General features: G+C 42.0%; 4 protein-coding genes across 4 annotated transcripts; all 4 read left to right on the top strand.

Moving 5' to 3' along the window:
* Positions 1–1,050: 1,050 nt before the first annotated feature.
* On the top strand, positions 1,051–4,770 carry LOC146493493 (homeobox protein Hox-A10). Its single transcript, XM_085149171.1, has 2 exons — positions 1,051–2,147; positions 3,332–4,770. Exons 1-2 carry the CDS (start codon positions 1,283–1,285, stop codon positions 3,604–3,606), a joined length of 1,140 nt encoding a protein of 379 aa, XP_085005297.1. The 5' UTR covers positions 1,051–1,282; the 3' UTR covers positions 3,607–4,770.
* A 383-nt stretch (positions 4,771–5,153) lies between these two features.
* On the top strand, positions 5,154–10,853 carry hoxa9a (homeobox A9a). The gene is made up of 2 exons (XM_085149172.1): positions 5,154–8,504; positions 8,927–10,853. The coding sequence occupies exons 1-2, from the start codon at positions 7,952–7,954 to the stop codon at positions 9,166–9,168; spliced, it is 795 nt and encodes a 264-aa protein (XP_085005298.1). The 5' UTR covers positions 5,154–7,951; the 3' UTR covers positions 9,169–10,853.
* A 1,853-nt stretch (positions 10,854–12,706) lies between these two features.
* Positions 12,707–14,625, top strand: LOC146493491 (homeobox protein Hox-A7-like). Its single transcript, XM_085148432.1, has 2 exons — positions 12,707–13,529; positions 14,318–14,625. The coding sequence occupies exons 1-2, from the start codon at positions 13,163–13,165 to the stop codon at positions 14,623–14,625; spliced, it is 675 nt and encodes a 224-aa protein (XP_085004558.1). The 5' UTR covers positions 12,707–13,162.
* A 4,645-nt stretch (positions 14,626–19,270) lies between these two features.
* hoxa5a (homeobox A5a) lies at positions 19,271–22,424 on the top strand. The gene is made up of 2 exons (XM_085148431.1): positions 19,271–20,281; positions 20,935–22,424. The coding sequence occupies exons 1-2, from the start codon at positions 19,687–19,689 to the stop codon at positions 21,183–21,185; spliced, it is 846 nt and encodes a 281-aa protein (XP_085004557.1). The 5' UTR covers positions 19,271–19,686; the 3' UTR covers positions 21,186–22,424.
* Positions 22,425–25,178: the final 2,754 nt, after the last annotated feature.

The raw sequence follows: 25,178 nt of genomic DNA, 5'->3' as shown, positions 1-25,178 counted from the left end.
AGGCTTGACCTTTTTACATGTTGCCCGTAATGATTACTTGGATACAATTAAATACATTCTATATTTTGCGTTTTTGGAAAAAAAACAGACAAAGAGCATAATTATTGCGTTGTCTAATTTGAAATTGATAGGTTGAAAAAAATGTGTTCATGTTCTTAGTGTAAAATTTAAAATTATATGGACACAGGATTTATATAAAATTAAGAAAGTGCCTTCAGAGGCTTTGTTGGATGAAAAGTAGAATGACAGAGAATTTTAGAAATTTGGTTTTTAAATGATTTAATTATTTAAAAAATGTTTCTATGTATTTGTGCATTCTTCAGTTGCGTTCAGACCCATCGACAATGTATTTTCTTCGTCACGCAGCACTGCTTTGTTAATCTTCGCGAATTTTCCAAGAATTTAATATTTGCCCAAACTCTCAAGTGAAAAGTGATTTTGCTACAAACATGTATAAAGTGACTTAGAACAGTACAACTAAACGATCCGGACTAAAATGAAAATATGAACTTTTCAGAGGCATTATCTTCCGCATGTTTGATAGCAATCACTATATCTGTAGGCAACAATATTCCAAACACCTCTGTTTTTATTGCGGAGGAGCTCAGACTTGCTTTGGGCTGCAGGATGGACAACATAAAACAAGACATTTTGCCAAAGGCGCATTCTCCCTACAGTCAAAAAGACTTTATTACCGTTAAGCTTTGTCTTGTGTCTTTGTTGGTGGGTTTCAGAAGGCTCACACGTTTTAAATTGATCTGGCACCTTAAAGCCACACCGGCTTAAAACGAAATTGTATAATAAATTGTATTATTTGCTTATATTTTCCCACTTACATCACTTTTATCGTTCAGGGGCTTGGCAGGTTATAAATATAGTACTTCCTACTGTCCTGTATAGCTAAGCGTTGTGCTAACATTTGATTTGCATTGCATGTTGGAAAGTGGAAGTCAGTGCTTCAGGCATTTGTGTACTTGTGCAATGGAAATAATGCTTCCAAAGCTTTTCTAAAGAACACATGCACGAATGACACAATTCAAAGACAGATGTTTTAGAACTTCTGAATCGTGTTGCACCTCGTCACTTCAAGGTAGCGCATAAGGAGAGGTGAGGCACTGATTGCTGTGCTGTCTTCTTTCTCTGCCTCAGCTCCAAGATGGATATCGTTACGTAGCCCCAGAGTGGGAGGGACTGCCCATCTTCCAGCTTTTCCATTGGTTTCACAGTCTGCTCGGCGGAGAGGGGGTGCCTCTAATCATATCCAGCATGTTTTGCACAAGAAATGTCAGCCAGAAAGGGCTACCTTCTCTCTTCGCCAAAATACACCACAATAATGTCATGTTCGGACAGCCCGTCAGGAAATGCGTTTCTAGTGGATTCTCTGATCAGTGGCCGCAACGAGAGCGGCGGAGGTCACTACACCGGGAGCGCATTGTGCGTGCCTCACAGCACTGCCACAGAAGTGCCTTACGGACTACACAACTATGGATACTTCCCAGGTATGGGTAAGCGGAGCGAGGTGGGTCCACAAAACGTGGTTTCCGCCTCGGGCGCCTACATGTCCACCATGGAAATGTGGATGGACGCACAGAGGTCATGTCGGATGGACCAAGATCACCCGGTAGGTCCTCAGGTCGCGCCCTGCTCGTTCCCGCAAAATATAAAGGAAGAGAGCACCTACTGCCTGTACGAGCAGGCGAAGTGTCCTAAAGCCTCCACCGCTGAAGATCTCACATATTCAAGGTTAACTGGAGCCGGCCAAGGGTCGAGTTCTTGTACAGTTACCGATGGCGGCGGCGGCGGGGGCTCAGTGCCTGTGCCGGGCTACTTCCGCTTGTCTCAGACGCACGCACATTCTCATAAACTTTACAACTCCAGCGGCCCCCAGTCGAACCCTTCCCATTCCCATTTTGGCCTACACCCCACTGCTCCAGCTCGCTTCCACACACCTCCAACCTCGACTTCTGCTCCAGCCACGGCACAGGAGGGGAGGAACACCGAGGGGCCCGTGTCCTCGGGAAACGCAGACCTGCAGCCTCACGCTGCGACTGGGACCGAGGAGGCACGCGACTGCTCGGATGGAGACGCCTCGTCAGCTGAAGAAACAGAGGAGAACGACAAAGAGAGAGCAGTACAGTCTAATAAAGGTAATGCCACGGTTCGTCTGCGCACTTTTGTTTTGTTAGCGTTCAGGTAGAGTGGGGCTTTTTAATGACACCTGTCAAGTTTTATTTTACTGGTCAGGGTGAGGTGACAGTGAAGACACAGGTCTGTAAACACTGCTGTTGTTTCTTATGCTAAAAAGACAAGATTCTGCGAGAGGAACGCCCTTAAATAAGCGTGCATTTTTCATGAATAGACAGAAATTGTACTGCGTAAAATTAAAAGAGAGAAGCAGTGATTATGAAGGCAAATTTAATTTTGCGTGATTATACAAACCTACAGAGTGACATGAAACTCTTTATTGTCGTTAAACAAGCACAACAAAATTAATAATAAAAACCTACAGAGTAATATGAAATGAAGTACTTATTATACGATGCACGTTAAATACCTGCAGCTTTATCCAGTGTTGTTGTTTTTTTGTTGGCTGCTGCATAAAAAGGGCCCAAATTTATTACTTAGGCTTTTATGTTTTTCCAGTGCTATAACGTTTCTGTAATTTGCATCCATTTATGATAGCAGCATAATGTTTGTGTCCCTGTTTACGATTGGCGGAGAATTATGCATACGTTGCTATAACGTCAACTGCAAGTCTGATGAATCTAACAAAGAAACTATACTTTCCGCATCACACACACACACACACACACACACACACACACACACACACACACACACACACACACACACACACACACACACACACACACACACACAGAGTAATCCTCTCATTTCGTACTTATAATCAGAAACATTCATGACTTGGTTTATAACACTCTTATACTCTGTTAATATGCAGCTAATGTTAAGTCTGTTTTACTCTCCACTCCAAGCATGCAGTGGTGTTTTATTATAAAGTCACTCATTATCTATTTAGATAATGTCAAGTTTTCAAATGCAGTTCATCAGTAAACTCTTACATCCACATTTTAACACGTCATAAAACATTTATTAAATGCACTGCTTACCAAATATAGGGAATTTAACTGAGAACCTTCACAGAAATAGGGAATTTAAGGTAAAGTGTTGCCTGTTGTTTTAATATGAGCGCAATGCAAACATATGGATTAAAAAAAACCTATGCTCTTTGTCTGCCTTTCTCTCTTACACACAGTGGAGTTTCTCATGTTTACAGTGCGTAAACCCGTTTATTTACCATTTTCTTTAGGAGACACAAAAAGTGAAAGCACGGCCAACTGGCTGACAGCAAAAAGCGGCCGTAAGAAACGTTGTCCATACACCAAGCACCAGACACTAGAGCTGGAGAAGGAATTCCTCTTCAACATGTACCTGACCCGAGAGCGCCGCCTAGAGATCAGTAAAAGCGTCCACCTGACGGACAGACAGGTCAAAATCTGGTTCCAGAACCGCAGGATGAAGCTGAAGAAAATGACGAGGGAAAACAGGATCCGGGAACTCACCTCCAACTATGGATTTTCGTGATGAACGAGAGAATCACGATGACACAGGAGAAGTAAAATAAAATTTAAAAACAAGATATATAGGTGAAATAAATTACATTCGCCACCTCACACCTCCTTGTCCACACAAAGACTCGTTCACCGTGGGGTGCAGCGTCCTTTAATTTCCAAACACGCTTAATGTCAATGAAACGTCCTCTGTGAGCTACTGAGAAAAAGGAAAAAAAGGATCATCTGAAGGTTTTTGACTCTGTTTTTAACCCTGATTGTGTTTCTCTTTTTATATTTTCTTTTTGTATTGTTGATCCGTCACCTCCGTCGTATGTTTGGGTAGTGTCGTCAGTGCAGTTAAATCAGTGCAGTGAACACCCACTCCCCCCCCCCCCCCCCCGCACACACACACACGCACGCATACATGCACACACACATGGACCTGCGCCCTGGAAAGTGACGGGGCAAATCATCTTTTTCATCTAAATTTTTAGAAATAATTTTGAAAAAATATTTAATTTTCAAATTGCATGATAAGAAGTTTTTATTTTATATATTTTTATTTTTTCGAAGCAAATTTAAACCAATCTGAAATATAATGCCCTTATATAACCAGGGAGAAATGACAAAAAAAATCCTTCACCCTGTGACCATTAAATGTAGTACTATAAGTCTAAACTATGTATGAGCTGAATGTATAAATTGGAACTCCGTTCGCGTTGAGGGCGTTTACACGAAAACAGTGTGCAAAGTGAAGGAGGAATGTTCCTTTTTGTATATTTCTGTGTACATATGACATTGTGTTTTTTTGTGTAATGCTTAATAAATTATCAGCTCGCACTGAACCGAAGCCGTTTGAATTTTTTCTGTGTTCGTGTATGTTTTTCTATAGAAGGAGACAGGGACACAGGGAGAGGCTGGAGGGGGGAATAAGCCTTGTCTAAAATGTAAAGTTCAAAAATAACAGGGGCTCCTACACTTGATATTCCTTCTTTATTATTATTTTTTTGAGTGTGTGTGTGTGTTTGTAGCAGCTGAGCAACAAACTGTTTCTAAGCACTACTGCACTGGCCATCGGAAATAATTAAGATATTAGGCTATAAGCCGTCTAGCTGCATACCCAGCCGGCTATTGTAGAGTTTTATGACTGGCTGGTATATGAGCTTTCTCCCTCTCCTCTAAGAGCTGCTTCAGTCGTGAGAGAGTCTTTCGGACGGAGAGGAGGCCCGGCTCACAGCTAGAAAACTGAACTATGCAAACACACTGTGGATAAAACACGATTTCTGCTCAAGTCTGGGAATAACTGGGATTAACGCGAGGATCGCGGTAAGTTCATTCATTGCTGTAAATTTGTCCATTTTGCGCCTTGTTGCAGCGGGTTCACTGGAGTGCATACAGCCCATTAAACACTGTTGTGGCTTTCTCAGTACATTTTTTTTGAACACATGATGACCGAAGCGACGACCACGGTGCATTATGAACTGGCTGTGCATTCTCTCGAGGCCCGGATCGACTGTCGAGTGGTTTAGGTAGTTTCATGTTGTTGGGGTCCATTTCTAACTCTGCAACATGAAACTGTCTTAATTGCCCCAGTTACATACATCGAAACCGAAAGTGAAGCAAATCTGGGTGATAAAGAGGGTGAGATTTGCTTTTTTAAAAAGTGGGGAGCGGTGTGTTGCTGACACGTTACAAACCTTCCTATGTGGAAATCAGGGAGGGGTGGCTGTTGTGTACAAGCTCAACCTGTCTTCCGTAGTGCTTTCTTTGGAATCCTCCACTTGCTTTGCTTTCCTTCTTCTTTCTTTCTCTTGCTAGAATACGTCTGAATGGGCACGTGTGCTGAATATCAACGTGATCAAAGCTGAGTTGCATTATACATTGTGGACTTGGGATTAAGGGTAAAGCCGTGAGTGTTTTTCGTGAGTAGTAGTGACGCAGACACGCCAGACAAGGCCTCGGTTACGACCACTGCAGTGGAGGGGAAGGGGAAGGTGAATGGGGCAACAGCGACCTCCGTGGGCAATGAGACCGGATGCTTCCACTGCGCAATAGTGGCTCAGACAAAAGGAGGGGAAGGGCTTTATGGTGATATTTAGATCCGCCAGACAGGCTGTTATCTGCAGAGGCAAAAGAAGTGAATAGCCCCTGCGGTAAACTGAGTGAAAAAACACCCTGATTTAGGTTTACAGCCTTAGAGCCATTGGCATAGTGCCGTCTTTTCCTGCTCTGAAGGTGTTTGTCTATTCGAACTTTTAGTGCACAAATAGGCGCACAGCCGCTCCTTTCCCCCTTCGGCTTGTTTGATGTCTAGCCAAATATTGTGCAAGTACCAGCGAAGTGATAGCCCGCATCTAGAAAGCAAATTATGGACACATTGTGCATTCTTCTGTGTTCCTCTTTTAGATGCATCAGCAGAGAGCAGATAATTTCTACGTGTTGAATTGCCTGTGGCCTTGTGGCCACAGGCAAAGTGAGAGTTGCCAAGCTCTCACTTTATTTGCGGGTAATAAAAAAAACAAAAAACGGGCATGCAGTACGTGAAAACTCAAGGTTGCTACTTTGAAACCTGCAGTAGTTAAATTCGCAGATTTAGGATTTAATGGACACGACAAGCTTAGGCTTACAGCACCATGTTTTTAAAAACACAAATAAATTCTGTGTTAAGCTCTATATGGGAAAAAACCTGAAAATACAGTATATTAAATGTATCCTGGTGCAGGACATTCCCCGCGCCATTTCCTTTTAAAAGGGGGAAACCACAAACACCACATTGCATTTATTTTTAGCTGCATCTAAGAGTAACGTTACACCGACGCCCTGGCACCTAGCTGGTATTACAGATAATTTGTTAATGGCAGTGATGATACAGGCGTATACTAAGTGATAACGGCGGTGTAAATAATAAACGTGTTAGAATGAGGCTCTGGTATTTTATTAAAATAATAATTACATATATTATTTATTAGTTAACCACTTCTATAATTTCTAAAGTTTTGGCCAGCGTGTTTGAATCCAGCGGATTATTTCAAATCAGCAAAAAATTATGCATTTAATTTATTTCTATTTTCTCTGTTCTTCTTAAAAAATAAAACACACACACACACACACACACACACTAGGCCTGCTTCACGGCACGATATGTTTATATTTGTCAAGAAACAAATATATATATTATTTATATATTATTAAATTAATATATTATTAAATTCTGTTACAGCGTAACTGATAAATCCACTAAAAGTACTCAAATAAGAAACCCTGTTATTATTCTTTTAAAAAAATCTAATTTACAAAAAAATTGAAAAACAAAACAAAACATTCTTTCAATTCTCCAGAAATAACGACAAATTTATTGATGTAGTTTTACATAGTTAATTTAACACTATAGCTTTGTTGAGAAAAAATACTCAAACTCCTGCAGAAGCGTTAATTTCATGGAAACTTCGTGTATTGTAATGAGGTTAATTAAGCGCCAGAGACTTAGTTCCAGCGTGTACAGTGACCTGAAGTAGGCAGGAAGCTTGATTATGGTAGAAAAATAACCCTATACGAGAATTCTCCATGTAGCCTGCGCTTAAGGTTTAACTCACATAGGAATACAACGATTAACTGAAAACCTCTCAGCCTCATAATAGACTTACGTATGTTTCATTATTGGCTAGCTTTTTGTGTGTATGATATGTATTTAATGCTTTAAGCTGTAGCAAAGAAAAACCTGCAGAGGAAAGCGTATGGCCTGTGGGGGGAGAAAAACTGTTATAAAGTGTTATAAAAAACGATTCATAATTCACTAGATAGTCTTATTCAGATCATTGAGCTGCAAAGTTTCTGTGATGTGGTGCTGTTTAAAATGCGTTTTGGTGAGCAGCGATCGTAGGGTGCTTACGTGTCCTATAAAATGTCTCGTAAAAGAAGGCTTCCAAATACATTTTGTTTCATTTTGGATAACCGAGAGGGGATTGGAACAGCAGCAAGTGCCAATAAGAAGGAGCCCGGTGTCATTTATTTTATTCATTCATAATTTTCATCTCGCATAGCGGTTCCTGCTCAAATCTTGATAATTCTTAAAAAGTCGAAGTTGTTATAGGAGAGAGGGTGAGTATTTAATGACCGTAGGGATTGATTTATCCTTTATTGTTCAGCCTTATGATCACGTGTGTCTGCTACCCAATGGCATGGCAGCCTGTCTCCCCATTACTTTCCCACTGTAGTTCTCCGTGGAGCGAAGTTGCTACTTGATTTCTCCACATTGTTATTTTGTGAGGCTGGGTTTACTGCGTGTGTATGTGTGTGTGTGTGGTGTGTGTGCGCGTCTCGCTTTTGCATGCATCCGCTGTATGACTGTGTACATGTGAAAGTGTAATTTTTCTGCCATGTCGACATCTGGAACGCTGACTAGTTACTACGTCGATTCCCTCATTCTTCCCGAGAGCGAGGAGCTCTCTGTGCCGAGGTACACCACCGGTCCTGGGCTCCAGCACGCCAGGCAGCATGCCTCCATCAGCGACCACAGCGAGATCGGGACTTGCACCTTCCCATCCAAGCCCCAGGTATTCGGGCCGTCTTGGAGCCACGTCCCGGCTCAGTTTCCAGCCACCGTCTCCTCTGTGTATCATCCCCACTACGGGCATCCCCAAGGCCCAGTAGGTGGAGATACAGATGGCCGGTATCAATCCTGGCTTCTGGAGCCCATGTCCGGTTCCCTGCCGTTGACCGGATTACCGACGACCCATCACTACGGGATCAAACCGGAGGGACTGGGGGCGCGGGCTGAAGGAGGGCTGCCCGGATCCCACACGGCTCTGCTGCTCTCTGATTACGCCAATGGCACCGTGGCGTCAGTATCACCGGTGGAAAAGGACGAACTCTCCGTCCAGGCAGGGGATTTGAGCGGAGAGGGGGAAGAGAAACCGGGCCTGGATCCAAGTAAGTCAAAGCAGAGTCTTTTATGTCATTTGCACAACATGAAGCTGTGAGGATTGGGGTGCCTTATGGGGGTGCGCGTCCTAACAGATGCCATTCTGAACGTGCCATTTCCTTATGGGGGGCTGTTAATAGCCCAGCTCACATTGCTGTATTAGATAACCTCTTGCAGCCTTTAAAGTGAGCGTGAGCAGTGAGGGAGGCAGAAGGGAAAAAACATGGACGGGGAGCTGTAGAGCTGTGGATATAGCAGAATTTAGAGGCGCACATCCGCTTTTACTTTATTTGTATTATATATATATATATATATATATATATATATATATATATATATATATATATATATATATATATATATATATATATATATTTGGTTAGTCAGAAGCTCAGGACCTCACACCAGTGTCGCACCCCACTCTTTTCAGATAACCCAGTGTCCAACTGGCTCCACGCGAGTGCCACAAGAAAAAAGCGCTGTCCGTACACCAAGCACCAGATCCTGGAGCTGGAGAAAGAGTTCCTCTTTAACACCTACCTGACCAGGGACCGTAGGTACGAGGTGGCGAGACTGCTAAACCTCACCGAAAGACAGGTTAAAATTTGGTTTCAGAACCGCAGGATGAAGATGAAGAAGTTCAATAAAGACGGCGCACCGAAAGACGAGTGACTGAACCTTAGACAAAAGCAGCATTAGACTGATAGCGAGCTTGATGTGTAAGAGCTCTTAACTCTGCTGGACCCTGTTTTTAAACAACATTGTCTTATTGTTCTTAATAACAGCTATAGGGTTATTTGTCTTGTAAAAAACAAAAACAAACAAACAAACAAACAAAAAAACAGCATGTTGGGCTTTAGTTTTTTGCAACTACCATTATATTGCACAGTTTTAACAGTGCACCCTCGTTTTTTTTAAACTTGTTCTTTTCTCGTGCTGATTTGAATTAATACCTCGTTAAAGTGTATTAGTTGGCCTTGCCCCTGTGCTTGTTTGTGTACGACTGTTTCTAGCTCTCTGTGTTCCGGATTGTAGCTATATTTGTTGTCTGTCTCAGAGCCAACTGAGCGTATAGTTTGTAAAAAAAAAGTATTTTATTGTTGTTTCTCTCTTACTATTAGGATAAGCCTTTGACTGAATTTGAATCTAACGTTAGAAACTGTAGGGAAAAAACAGAGTAAAATAGGCGCATAAATACAAGGAACCTCCCGAGAACTCTTACGAAATTTCAGTATATATATGATAGGCTAGAAGTTGTATTACATAACATGATTGACTACCTATGTCTTTCAACTACCTACATACCTACATTGACCTTTGTTTTGCAGTGGTGGATTGTAATAGATTTGTTTGCATTACTGGACTACGTGTGACTGAATTTCAGGGAGTCATTTTCAAAGAGCGTAATATTTGTTAGTGAGTGCAAATGGAAGAAAACACTGTAGGCTAGCTACTCATTTTAATACCTCGCGGTCGTGCTGACCGTCTGACTTTTGGTTCACAAATGTAATTTGTACTTTATTTATTGAATAAAACAAATTATATCTGCGACTACAAGTATCTTACATTCATATCTCACTGCACCCCCACGCCAGTCTGCATTTCATGCTTTCATAATATTTGAAATTCTGAATTCTTGGTACGCAAAAACAAACAAACAAAAAAGCCTGAGCTGGCGCTGGTTTGCGCTGCCAAAAATTATGACACGTGAAAATACAGAAACAAAAAATAGAGTAATAATAATCAGTTATATTTGGATTATTGCATACTTAGTGAAAATGAGCTTTTGTGTTTGCTTCAATATTTTTAATTTGTAAAGAGCAAAAAAACAAAAAACAACCCCCCCCCCAAAAAAACCGCACACATCAATGAAACCAAACACACCTAGAACACTGTGTGTGTGTGTGTGTGTGTGTGTGTGTGTGTGTGTGTGTGTGTGTGTTGGGGACAGAGCTGCATCTTGGCAGAGGATGTTGTTAGCTGTATACAGCCATAAAAGACAATTACCGCTATAACCTTTTATGGGGTGCAAAGCGCTGCGAGGCGAGAGGACACAAAACAAAAAAGACACCGTGGGCTTCGACTGCTGAAGCCCAAAATAATACAGCCGATGTGTTTCTCCTCAGCCCAGATATGACAAGGGCGCTTAGGCTAATCTGTCATGAGCCATCACAGACGGCGCTAAACAATTTACAAGAAGAGGAAAGAGGAAAAAAACCCCGCATCTTTTTAAATGTATTTTGGAAATTTAGGAATTTGTTTAAACACACACACACACACACACACACACACACACACACACACACACACACACACACACACACACACACACACACACACACACACACACATTTTGAGGTCAAACTGTCCAACTGGCTTTGGAGTAATGGTGTAGGTCTAGTTTAAAATATGGCCCCTTCATTTTAGTGTTGAGACTGGTTCAAGTCTCTGCATGCTGGAGAAAATATTTGACACAAAAAAGAGACCAGCAAATCCGATCTGAGCTACAGTTGCATGGTGTCCTGATCGATCAAAGACAGGAGGAGCAGGTAATTCAGCTTTCATTAAGGGGCTGTACAGAAACTATCGATTATGCTGCTTGGAGGCTAAGGCGTACTTTAGTCCACAACTGGAGTGCTGTTGTGACGCGTTGGGGGGGACGCAGATGGACCCAAACTTCAAAGACTCGGCCAGAGACAGTGCAATAAAACGCCTGGTCTGCTATACTGTCTGGCATTCCAGTTTTAATGGCTTTATGGCCGTCCAGACACAATTAGGCCGCTTCCAGAATGGCACCCATTTGTTTTTTCTTCTCTTTCTGTGAGACTGCGGTCTGGACAAAAGGCCCGAGCGGAAACGATCAGTTTTATTGGATTCTCCTCGACGGGGACGCGCAGGACTCACGGTCATTTGGAGGGATCCTTTGTTTCTACCTGGGAACCTTCCGCCCCTTGCTCCTTTGCCGGGCCTTCCTAAAGGAAAAGGCAGCAATAAAGTGAACAGCTAGTTTCAGACACAGCAGTGAGACTTGTGTCTATAAACACGAGTATGTTGCAACACCGGAGCATTTCTCCAAATAATACCCAACATAAACGAAACGTCACCTCCGTGACATCCTCCTTTCCTTAATCTGCTGCATTCTATCGGATTCTGCATTAAAATAACAACGCCTGCGCAGTGCTGCCTCCCCAACGCTGCAATCCCCACGAATCACCAGAGGGTGGCGACACTGTTCTACATCACCCCTCTGCTTTTTGTAACACCCCCTCCCTAATGAGCCTGCACTGGGAACAAACTGTAGCAACATTTTAAGAGTCCAGAGGAATAATTTCACACCTTTTTACAGTCTCAGTGCAGAAGCTGCTTCATGAACCTGCAACTCTGCGGGGAGGAATGAAACAGCCTGTGGCTGCTGGATTACTGCTTGCACACCCAAGTAGTCGCTCTGTTCGCTCTTGTCGTCCTGTTGTCGTATTTAAAGGTAAACGCCTTAAATTAAATAATTAGTTTAACAGCAAGACTGCTAAAATCTGCATCCTCCCGCTCAATTGTTCATTAATTATTTCAAGAATGCATATGTTTAAAATATGATATAATATGTGATTTTTTTCCACACGGAATAATTAAGTTTACAATCCGTATTATTATTATTATTATTGCTTAAAATATTACTAAAAATAACAAAACTATTACCTTAAAATAATATTAGTTAATAATTACATTATGATATTAGTAAAGTTAAATAATTAAAAACGTAATATTAATAATACTACTGATCATTATTACAGACGGTAATCGTAATTATTCGAGGTAAAGTAGTGAAATCTAAATATTTTCAATTTAGTATTATTAATATTTTTTCAAGCATGATTTGTGGTAATTTATTGCCCATTTATGGGTAACAATATAATCTAATTTTACCAACAATAACAAAACAACAGCAACAGCAACAACAACGATAATAATAATAATAATAATAATAATAATAATAATAATAATAATAATAATAATAATAATAATAATAATAACCGGTCATATTGCACGGATAGACAAATATAATGAAAACTAACTTGTGAAAATATGTTTTAATGGCACGAGCCATTTTGTAAGACCAAAAGAAAATATACAGATGTTTTTATGTGGTAGATAATCAAAAACTATTTCTATAAGTATACTATACTTTTAGAAATATTTCTTTAAGTACTACTAGATAGATAGATAGATAGATAGATAGATAGATAGATAGATAGATAGATAGATAGATAGATAGATAGATTCACTGAGGTACTTGAAATAAAAAAGGAAGCAGAAAGCTTATAAAATGATGATTAGTGATGATATGGCGAAACAAACCCATGAGAATTAAATTCAGCCAGTTACCCTCGGTTTATCGGGACCGTGTGAATTTCTTGCATGTGTGTTTATATCTGTGTGCGTGTTTATGTGTCTGAAGTGTTAATCCTACTCCGCAGTCCTGTGCCATAATAAAACCCACGTCTCTGCTGATTGGACGAGAGCGACCAGGCCGGGGTCACATGGGTGAGTTCTTTGGTCCAGAGTAAAATGGGGTTTGGTGTAAATCTAGGGTGTATTGCTGTCATCTATCACACTACCTCGTAAAAACGACACTGAGGATTCTGGGCCAACAAATCAGAGAGAAAAAAATATGAGTTCTTATTATGTGGATGGTCTTCTTAGCAAATCTACGACGGGCAGTTCCCTGTTCCCAAACGTGGAACGAGCTTCTTGCGGCATCGGACCCCGTGGGGACGACCATAGCTCTACTCGGACTGCTGCGGCCATTGCATTTGCGCCATCCTTCTCTGGAGTTTACAGCGTTAATAATACAGTGTACCAGAGCCATACTGTGTTTACCTGCGGCTATGGCCAGGGGCAGGACGCACACACGTCACATTGCAGCCCGTTTGACCAGAGCCGCCTGTTCAGCGACAGCTGCTGTCACCCTGGGACTGAACCCCTAACCTCGTCGCAGGACAAACAACACCGGATGTACCCCTGGATGCGAGTATCAGGTATGTGCTGTTTCAAAGCCCCCGGGTCAGTGCTCTTACAAAACATTGTGATACTTAGACTGGCCGTTAGTGGTTCAATTAATTTCGTGAAGCCATTGGTGTTGCATGGAAAGAATCGTAAAACTTTTATTGCGCAACTAATGAGTTCTGCAGCCATAAATTCATTTGGCCAGCGCTTGTGTGTGTTCAGTACGCAGAGACCTTGCCGCTGGGGGTTTTCTCTGCACTCCTATTACTCTTACAGCCTCTTCTCCCCTTTGTGGTTGTAAAAAAGACCGGCCTGTTGTGTAAATCAGCTCTCCTGCACTCTGCAGCCCCTTTCTAATTGGTTCTGCATTGCAGAGGCTCTGGTATTTTCAGAAACCTGGATCAATATGCGCCACTACTGGCCGCTACACGGGGAAGTCAGATGAAAATGAAACATAGTAATATTTTTTGAAGTGGGAGCTGTAAGTAGTTTCTTCGGTGTGTAGAGCCTGGCTGGCTTTTAATTGGAAAGGCATGCAGAGTATCAAAGGAGGCATGAGCCAAACACCCCAGCAGGGCCACTTTAAATTGTTGCAATGATGCTTTAAAAAAAAGTTGCGTTAGCAAATGCGTGTGTGCAGGTGGTAATTGAGTAATTACAGGCTGCAATTAAATATGCACTTACAAATGAATTATAGACATTTAAATCTGCTGGTTTTTATTGTAAGATCCAATTTTAAGAACACTTTAATTAAAAAAATACAAATACAGTCCCACATTACAATAACGCTATTTCTGTTCACGCATCTCATCTTCCACAGATCCAAATCGAAAGCGAGGACGGCAGACCTACTCCCGACACCAGACGCTGGAGCTGGAGAAGGAGTTCCACTTTAACCGCTACCTGACCCGCAGACGCAGGATCGAGATAGCCCATGCCCTCTGCCTCTCAGAGAGACAGATCAAAATCTGGTTTCAGAACCGCAGGATGAAGTGGAAGAAGGACCACAAGGACGAGCCGAGCAACGAGGAACAGCACCGTGATATTCAGGCACCGTCGGAAGGCACGGAACCCAAAAGTGAAGAGACCCGAAGCGACCGTGTTGACTCAGGAACAACTGCAAAGTAACAGAAGAGACGGACAGAAAATCAAAATAAAGAAATATAATGTGTTAAATATTGTGTTGGAATGCATCGAATATAACTTCTGACATAACATTTAGGCACCAAGTTTCACTAATCTTTTGAGAGTAGCCTAATCCACATTAAAACACTACACTGCTTTTCTGGATTTCATATTTAAACCAGCACTAAAAATGCTTCACGTGACAAATACTAACTACCTACCCTAACTAGCCTGTATTTTTATATCCTCCGCATATATCGCATAGGAGTACTACAAATATGGCACATTTTGGACTACAGACAACTACTACTGAGTTAACATTCCTTCAATAAAAAACGACCTAGTATTTACCTTATAATTTTCAAAAACTGACACGGAAATGTAAACACGAACTGAGCTGGTGATTTAATTGATGGTTTCCTGTTTTCCACCACGGTTGTATTTTCTTAAGGGAAGAAATACAATTGATGTGCCTTATTTTGAACCGGTAAATGTTTTAGTTGACTGATTTTGATAAAATAATTAATGAGTTTCTTCTTCGCCCCCCCCCCCTTTTTAATTAACATGGATTTTAATCCGCCTACTAGGGGTGAGGATTTAACTATCGACGCAAATATTTGTTTAGTTTTGCATGTAACCTACCTCAGATTCATCACCCGCTCACTATACCGTCAGCGATTGTGCCGTAGGCTACTGTGAATATCTAGCTTTACAGATTAGTCTTTTAAATACATGTACCGTTATCCAGCTGGCAATATCCATCATTTTATAATCAGAGAAATATTCCAGTACAGTGAGCAAACGCTGCTGGCTTTCAATCAAAGTCTGCTAGGCTTGTAGTCTGCCCTGTAAATGAAGTGAACGCGCAATCATTTAATAAAAATGCTTTTACCCTCTCTATTTGGTTTCATTCCATATTTACCGTGTTATTAAAAATATCCATCCAAGAAAAGGATTGTAATCGCGCCCTGGCTCGAGTAATATTGTGTTCACAGTTACCATTAAGTGACCTTCAGTGTGACCAGTATTGGGTTGCATGTAATGAGACATGTTACAGTCCATAATGGGGGTTAGGTAAACAGTGAAGTTGGGGAATGTGAGCTATGAGGATGCGAGATGGGACAGGCTGCAGATGAAGGGAAATTACTGTTGAACTCTGCTTTCCCTCCTTGCTGGGTAAGATGGCGCCTGACGCTGACCTGCCCTCCTCCCTCCCTCCTTTTTCTGTCTCTTTCTCTCCCCCCTGTCCCTCTCCCTCCAGCTCTGGGCCATAAATCCGTTGTTGTTTATGAAAATTTACAACATAGCCATACAAGTTTACGACGCGGCCCGGGTTCCTATTGGCCACAGCTTGTCACGTGGCGGGGAGCCATGAACATGAACTTTTTTTTCGCCCCGTTTTTTTATATTTAATTTTCAATTGCGGGATAGAGGAGCCTTTCATTTAACGGTCTCGGGCTTCCACGGGAACCTTTTCACAGTCGACCTTCGACATTTTACCATCTCTCACATCTACTTTTGGGGATTTTTTAAGGGGTCGGGGGTGACATGTTAGGCAGAACCTCGACGAGCAAGGAGCTTACAGTAAGACATGACTGGATCATTTGGGTGCCTAGGCGGGCTCCTGAAAGGTAACGGAAAAATGAGACGAAGGAACCGACCCCCATGGAGAAACAAGCTTCCGAAAGGGGTCTCAGCCGGGAGACTTTTCCCTGTCACTGCACCTGCCCACTCCCTCCAGTCACCCCCCTGTGTTTACATGCAGAGACCTTCACAAGGTAAGGCAGCTTACGCTCGTCAGCCGGTGCATGTGCTTGACAATGTACTTATTTGCATCTTCTTAAAGCAAGCAACTTACTTTATGGTTTCGCCTGCTTTGATCTTGGTTAGAGACTGAAATCTTGGAAAGAAATGGTTTCGTGTTACACTTGATCTTCATCAGGATTCCCATCACTGATGCTTCGTGTTAAATGTGATTTATCAGATTTACAAGCTCTTATTTGATGATGATAATTATTATTGTTAATAATATTTTAACATGGTTATTCATTTTTGCAGCGATCTTAGTGTTGTTGTAGGCTGTCTGGATTGTATTTGTTGTTGGATTCAAATGGGGATGTGCTTTCGGGTGGGTGGATGATGGGCAAAGTAAGCGCTCTTTGACGCCCTCCTGTGGAGGCAGTGGGGCTATCGCGCTTGCAGCTCGTCGTGGTTTGTTTTGTTTTGGGTTGGTTTTTTTTTTTTTTTGCCGCAAATGAGAAAGGTCGACATCTGTGCATCCACGTGTTTTATTCTATTGCCTTGTATGTGTGCATGTAGGCCTCAGCGTGATGTGCATGGGATTAATGAACAGGATGACAACCACTAAACATTATTAAACTTAAAAATGCTTTTTAAAATGATCAGATATTTTAATTGCAAAATGTTTCTTTGCATAGATGCTCTTGTTAGCGGTATTGCCGAGCGTAAAATCAGAGTCATGTATGTTGCTAGACTGCAATTAATATTTAATAAAATGCATCGACGCAAAAAAAAAGCATGCAATGTATCCCCCAATCAGTCCTAACAGGGTGATTTAAATGCATCAAATGCAGTGATAAATCTCCCTGTTGTAAGTCATTTCTGCATAAAGAGTATGATTTTACTTTCCTTTCGATTTTTTTGTTGTTGCTTGAACTACCGTAATTTCCTGGGGTAACACGTGGATTATAGGCCACGAAAAAGAAAGTGATTTTAAATGTTTGCTCAAAAGCTACTATGAGTGCGTGTGTGCGTCTGCAAAGTCGGATAGCACCGCCCCCCTTCCTTCACCAGTGACCATCGTACCCCCTTCACCCCTCTCTCAACCCGACAAGTCAGACACCAGCGCGCTCTCACTCCGTTGCTCTCCTTTCTTTTCGATGCCTGTGTTTTAGTTCCTGGGTGTGTCCCTGGCTCAACTCAGAGAAGTAATTTTCGTGGGAACTTTGTTGCCATTGGCCAACCATAAATCAGCTGTTGTTGCTCGACTGTTTAGCCAACACAAACTCCGCGCATAGCGCTCCTCTCATTGTGGGCCCACACTGGGTGTGTAGGAGCCCGGTATTCACCCTTCCTAAAGTCGTGCCTTCTGGGAGTGTGTTAACGCACTCTCTCTCTCACACATACCTGGGACTGAATAAATCCATCTCACTATCCCTGTCAATCCCAACACAGGAATGGGCTTGTGCTGGTCAAATGCTCTGCTCCGGGGAAACGGCATGTGGAGGAAACCTTAGGACAAGTCACTGCCTTCGAGAGGCGAAGGTGCCATAAAAATTCCACAGGGAGTAAAACAAACGGGAAGCGCCTGACTGCGCCATGCCTGTTACGCTTCTTTTAAAATTTGTGATTTCTTTCGTGAATTAATTTGAATGAAAGTCTAAAGCTGACGAACCGTTTTCAAATGGTGAATCGGTCCGGTTACAGCGTTAAACGAAGCTGGACCAAGTGTGCTGGGGTTTATTGAGCAATGATACACGACTGCTGCAAGGAATAGCTTCTAACATATCTAAAAATAACATTATTGTTTATTATCAATAATATTTTTTTGACGGTTTAACTGATCGATTGCAGAGTTGTGTTGAGAAATTGTTTTGGGAATTTTTTTAATGATCACAGTGGCACAAATGAGGAGAAAATCTCAAGATCGCCTTTTCTCTGTCGTCGTAAATACGTATGTGCTTTTTGTATTAACCCCTAGGAATATAAATATGCAGTTCAGCTTTCACCACACTCGCAAAATAATGTTAAAGTTTGATTGAGTATTCTACATTTCGAGGACTTAAAAAGCATCAACTTCACTTCTAAGCAGCAAATCCTTTCACCGTGTCATTTTTGCAATAAAGTCTATTTTTTCCACCCCTCCACCAATTTCATTAAATTCAAAAGTCATACTTAGCAAAGCCCCGGGCTTTGTAGTTTCTCGGGTTATAAAAAAGAAGAAATAATCAATCTTTAGCTTATATGTAAACAAATAAAAACACGAGAAACTGCAGCTTGGCATGATTGACTGTTTAAAGGTCAATATAGCAGAGGAGTCGCCGTTAAATAAGAGCAAAATAACATCGGGTTTGGCGCAAAAGGCTTGTAATAGCTATCATCTGAGCATCTGTTCCATGGAGGCCCATAGTTATATATTTTAACCTGCTTATAAACGACATTCGTGTGTTCATATAAAGCCCATATTTATAGTTATTAATTTTTCAAAGTGGCGTAAAAAAGCAGGCCTCGGATAGCACTTTCTGTGGCTTTATTCGATAAAGTGATGTTTAGCTTTTATTCTTTCCCCAAACATTTATTTATTAGTCTTTTTTTTTTTTACTCTTGAAGTCGTTCAAATATTTCACGATAAGGCTATATCATATGAGAGAAAAGGCAGCTCTGTTGCGAATGGGCTTTTATTCTATTAAGTGCGCAGACTGTTTACACTCATAGCCCATCATAACATGCATAACGGATTCTGATCGAATTATTTCTGTACACTATCACCGCCGAGATTGCACTCTCAGCATGTCACTTGTTGTATTGTTCAGGAGCTTTTTTTTCTCCTTTTTTTTGCCGCAATGGTCGTTAACCTCCGAATGACCCCGTGTGCAGCCCACGCCTCGGAAAGCGCCGCAGACACGCAGTGCAACTGTTGAACCAGAGGATGGCGCACCACGACAATCCAAAACACCCAAAGCCTCGGCTCAGAGTTTGCCCTAGCCACGAGCGCAGGGAAAGCGCGCACCCTTTATATCCCACCCAGTATTTCCTGCGTGCACGAGTTTACCTCTGGAGGTCACCGAGCAGGATTTACGACTGGTCAACAAAAGCACGTGATTCTTCGCCATACCCCATATTTGGGTGCCTACGTAAGAGAGAATCAAGTCCATGTCCCACTCATTTCCATAATTCATCATAAATTGTGCAAGGGTGCTATAGGACGCGCTAAAGCATAAGAGCCACAAATCAAGAACACAGGTTATGCTATTTTAACGCTAAAAATAACCATCAAAAACAAGAGCAATACCTACAACAAGCAAACGGTGGAACTGTCAACAAATGAGCTCCTATTTTGTGAACTCATTCTGCGGTCGCTATCCCAATGGCGCGGACTTCCAGTTACATAATTATGGAGACCACAGTACGGCAAACGAGCAATATAGAGACTCAACAGCCATGCATTCCAGCAGGTATGGCTACGGCTACAACGGGATGGACCTAACAGTCGGCCGGACCAGTACCGGACACTTTGTGGGAAGCGAGCGGACACCGGGCTACTCCCCGAGTCACTCAGCGGCGACAACACCCGCGGTGGAGCCTGTCAGGTACAACCAGTCCGCAAACAGCACCGGGAACTCGTCTCTATCGCCTCCACCTGACTCTCTACCGTGCTCCTCGGTCGCCAGCTCGTCCCCAGTGACCGAGACACAGTCTCAGCACAGAGCTGTGAAAAACTCCATAACGACCCCGTGCTCAACCCCGTGCTCAAACTCGAATGGAGCCACGCTGCTGCTCAGCCGGGACTGTGTGTCCAAAGCTTCCCCTCTGGAGGAAGAGAAGCCCGCGGGAAGTGCACCGACAACTCCTCAAAATGTAACCGACTCAACACAGCCTCAGATATACCCGTGGATGAGAAAACTACACATAAGTCACGGTAAACTGCTTTGTTTAATAACGTCGTACTGATTTTGATCTTTCGCAAAAAACAAAAAGCTGTTGTCTGACTGTTTGTTTAAAAAAAGAAAGAAAGAAAAGGGTCGTGGTATCATCTTGTTTAAGACATTTTATGAGCACAAGCCAAATTTTGACCATTCTGGCGTTAAAGTGATAGAAAGAGCACAAATAAACGTAGTTTTGGAAAAGGGGCATGTGGCGCTATGTGCACCTCTCACCTGTTTGGTTTATATTTGTTTAGCTAGACTATCAGGTACGGGATAGTGTAGCAACAGATGCGAGGTTAGACTAGTTAAATGTATCTGACCCTTTTCTACACTTGATATTTACTAAATGTGTCTTAAAATGGTTTTAAATAAAAAAGAGGATACTTAAAATATTTTTTGCTATTAACCCTCTTTCTATGGACTTAGTAGTAAGTGTGTGGTACCTTGTTACTTGTAAGTTTTAACCATTCAAGCTCTACAAGGTACCAGTCGTGTGGCAGCGATTAAGACATTCATACCTATAATATTACCAAACACAGTATTGTAAAATTGAAAGAAACGTGTTCAGGAAAGTTGGCGCAAAAGTAAAATTATTATTTAATTCTTCTGCGTCTGATCTGTTTTCTCTTTTTTGTGTGTGTACAAGATTTATCTGGGCCAGAGGGGAAGCGGGCCAGAACTGCATACACTCGGTACCAGACCCTCGAGCTGGAGAAGGAGTTCCACTTCAACCGGTACCTGACCCGCAGGCGGAGGATCGAGATAGCCCATGCCCTCTGCCTCTCAGAGAGACAGATCAAAATCTGGTTTCAGAACCGAAGGATGAAGTGGAAGAAGGACAACAAACTGAAAAGCATGAGCATGGCGGCTGCAGGCGGAGGAGCCTATAGGCCCTGATTTTTACACCTTTTAATCCTGAAAAAAAGAGCACTTCAAAAAACAAAAAACAAAACAAAGATTGTCATATCAACTTCTCCTCCTATTCCAAAAAAAGCGCAGAGACTTAGCGGGCTGTGTGAGAGAAGGGACAGAGGAGTGGGTCACCCTATCTATAAACCTTCTTTATGTCCAACAATATAATTTCATTTTTATCCCTACCGTGGTTATGCTTATGTGAGTAAAATGCATTATGTACAGTTCTGTCTAGATTTAGAAGATGAAAAAAGAGACATGAAAATAAATGTTTGCTTAAATTATTTCTTATTCAGACGGGAAAAAAAGTTAAATAAATAAAAGCTTGAAATGCTACCCGCCTAGCGCAAATAAATCCATATTTTCTGTGTGATGCACTCAACAATAACAGCTTAATAAGTAGAAGGTTCAGGTTGAGCTACATTTGTGTTTGACCTTTCTTTTCTCTGTATGTACTGTATATGTATGTATTTATTTGTTTGGTGTATTGTACCGAGTTGTCAGATAACTTGCTTCCAAAAGTAGAACCAGCAGTAAAAGCCTTGTGTGGTTATTGTATGTGTTGTGAACACACGTGGACAAAGGTGCCGACTCACCCTTGTATGTACATTAGCTGTGCCTTGTATCTTTCTTTTCTTTTTTTTTGTTTTCTTTTTTTTTTTTTGCAGGAGCTGCTTTTATTCTCTTTCTTTCCTTATTATTTTATTATTATATTTTTTTCTTTTTGCGTTCTTCACCTGGGCGCAATATCCGAGTAAAAGCGTGTTTTAGCTGTTTTTAGGGTCCCACCGTAAATCTTATCGCAATGTGTATTATCTCCATCGTGATAAGCTTTTTTTTTTTTTTGTAAATGTTTTTCAGAAGACTGGAAGTCAAACTATAGTATGATAATAATAATGATGTTCATGATGACGACGATGATGGCCATAATAATAAACTTTGTACTGGAATGGCAACACCTCACTGAGTGTACGTTTTTGTCAAATCTTTCAGATTCAGGGCTGCTGTTTTAGGGGGGAGAAGATTTGGGGAGTTTTGCTGGTTGATCTAAAAATCTTAAAGCCACTTGTATGAGCTCTCAGAAAAAAAACCACGCTGGCAAAGTTTCCTCAAATCTCTTTGAATTCAACAGGTCCTCTCGTATTAAAGCATCCAGTTTTACTCACCTTGCTCAGGCGCTGGGGTCCTTAACTGACTTCAGGGGCCGTGGGTCCCCCCTTTGCGCACAGACTCCCGAGCTATTCCCAGAGAATTAGCTCGACTTTTCTTGCTGTAAACTTTATTAGGGCCGTTTCTGGTTCTCTGACATTTGGGTGCTAAATGAATGGGGGGTTTGTCTATGAATTCGATCGTAAAAATCATCCGGAGAGCGGCCAGATAGGCTCACTGGCCATAAACGGTCACGTGGTAGCCATTAAAGTAAGTTTTATGGTTTTGGGGAGTTGACAGTATATTGCACATAACATATAATCGCACTGACGGCGAGGCTTCGTCTGACTCTCTCTTTGCAGGCTGTAAGTGTTACTTGACCGGTACAGACCAGCTCTATTGCTCAGTCTTGCCTCAGTATGGACCGGACGTTCTCCAGGATGGGGACCGCGTCTGTGGGTAAGTTTCACCAGACTAGACGGTAGCTTGAGAACAGCCAGTCTGTGTTAAACAGCCTTATTATTGTATTCGCTCCCTCTATCCGTCCCTATTAGTCCATTACACTAATTTGTCAGTTGTGGAGTGCTGAATACTGGTCTCGGCAGATGTTGCGCAGGGTTGGGTCCAGCTCATGGCTATTTAATTGCTTCCTTCCCTGTGTAACTTGTTTCCCTCCATCTGTGGTGTAACTCATAATCCATTTTTACATCTTGGATAATTATCTGTGTCCATTTCCACCCCCACAAACTTCAACTTGTTGTCGTTTTATTACATTGGAGAAGTCACAGAGCGTGCGCCAGAAAGTTTCCAGGGGGCTCGTGGAGCGTGTAGATTTCCTTGATAAAGTTAAGGGTTAATGCAGGCCTACAGATTTACAGCTCGCTTGATTTGATTCTGTATGTGCTGATGACTTCTGAAACTTGTGGGTCCATCGCTAAAACAAAAGTTGCAGTTGTTATGCTGAGGGCTGCATGCGCGCCACATGTTGGCACGGTATTTGGCTTTAGGGCAGGCTGTAAACAGTGTCAAGTAAACACAACAAGGGAAGAAACAACAGCAGGGACACGTTTAAAAGGAATTCCGTTTTGTGTCAACCAAGTTGGTTGAAAAGTTCAGATGACCTCTTAAAAGTCACTCTCGCTTTGTGGTGATCTTTTGTCCGAGCAGAGTCGGGGCCAAACGGGTCACTAGTGGACACAGATTCACAGAAACATGATCTGAAAATGAAAGTGTAAACTGTATATTGGTTTTTTTTTCTGTGGAAGAACTGGTCTCATTTTTACATTTTTTTCTATCCCGCACTACAGGATGTGCCTTCTCTTCGTTGAAATTTTCGGTGCAAATACGCACGAAATCGAATAAAACTGAAAATATTTTGATCTTATAAGTCTTATCATGTTTTGCCAGCCAAAAAACTTGCTGAATGTCTGGTGAACTTTGGTGAATTTGTTGATTCAGCGGGTTTTCAAAGGCCATGCTGTCCGCCAGTCTGAATAATTTAAATATCAAAGGTTCTCTGTTTTTGTGCAGAGGCCTTCATAATTTTTTTTATTCATCGGTGAATTCTAAACCTTATGACACGAAAACAAATATTTATATCGTCAAATGACTTTAAATCGTTTATACTTTAATATATGTTCACCAATGCTGGTAGGTATTTAAAATCTTGGCACCTTTAAAAGTGTCTTGGATTGCTTAAATTGATTTGATTTCTTCTCATCATTATCATCAAGAAATCCAAAAATTCGGCATTTGCATTTTGTTCTCCCAATCCTTGAAGCAATGCTTTGCGAGTTTTTTGCACGCGTGTGTAAAGTAAACGCAAGCCTAACAAACGCCTAGAAACACAAATTTATACTCTTTCCAGTTTAATTTGAGACATATTGAAAATAAAACAGGACGGGGTGGAGGGAGGCTGTTTGGAAATTAAAATCCTTGCCAATATTTCAAAAGGAGATATTTCGACAGGGCCCCATGTGCGGCATACTGCCAGGCAGAGAAAGAGAGAGAAAGAGGGGAGCGCAGCAGGTTCATCTGGAGGTCAGCCACAGCACCAAGATAAATCTGCATCCTCTCTGAGCCACCAGCAGAGCTCGCTTTAGGCCAAGTTCACTGTCACCCTGCTGCATAGAGAGAGAGGAAAAAAACCACAGTGGCACATCCGCGGTAGCGCGCACACGCACACACTCACGTTAATGACACGTTTGCTTGGCGTTGCCTATAAGCATAATGCGTAAAAATGAAATTACCAAAGGATGGAGAGCCTGTGGTAATATCCTGCACGAGAGGAAAAGACTGCGCAAGAATAGTGGGAGGAAAACTTGCAGTGTTGCCTTCAACAAAGACTTTTGGCTGCTGTGGTTGCTCTAACACTAATGAGTGATTTGCATATTTTACGGCCCTATTAGTCTTGAGTGGGAGCCCGCCGGATTTATCTTACGTCTTTGGGAACATCACAAAGCTACAATTGCATTTTAGATCTTGTGATGGCATCTTTGCTGCTTATAATTTTTTTGACAATGATCATTGTGATGGCATGAAATGTAGACATTGTTAAAATCAGCTTTTTCGTTTCAAACGGTATGGAGGGATGCGCGGGGGCGGGGGGGTATCTCACTGGGCTGGAGCTGATGAGAGCGAGATAGCTGCAGAAGAGGAGGAAAAATTGGGGTCAAAAGTTTACGCGCTGAACAACTCTCCGTCATCTGTTCACTCGGAGCCTGATGCCAGCCTTATAATAGCGATCTTGACTCTCCACACAAAAGACAGAATAGCTTTGCATTACATATGTTGCATGGTGCACTCCAGGTGAACCCTGGATGCGCAGTG

Source organism: Neolamprologus multifasciatus, chromosome 22, assembly GCF_963576455.1.
Source record: "Neolamprologus multifasciatus chromosome 22, fNeoMul1.2, whole genome shotgun sequence".
NCBI classification, from domain to species: Eukaryota; Metazoa; Chordata; class Actinopteri; order Cichliformes; family Cichlidae; genus Neolamprologus; species Neolamprologus multifasciatus.
This window is presented reverse-complemented; position numbering and strand designations above follow the sequence as displayed.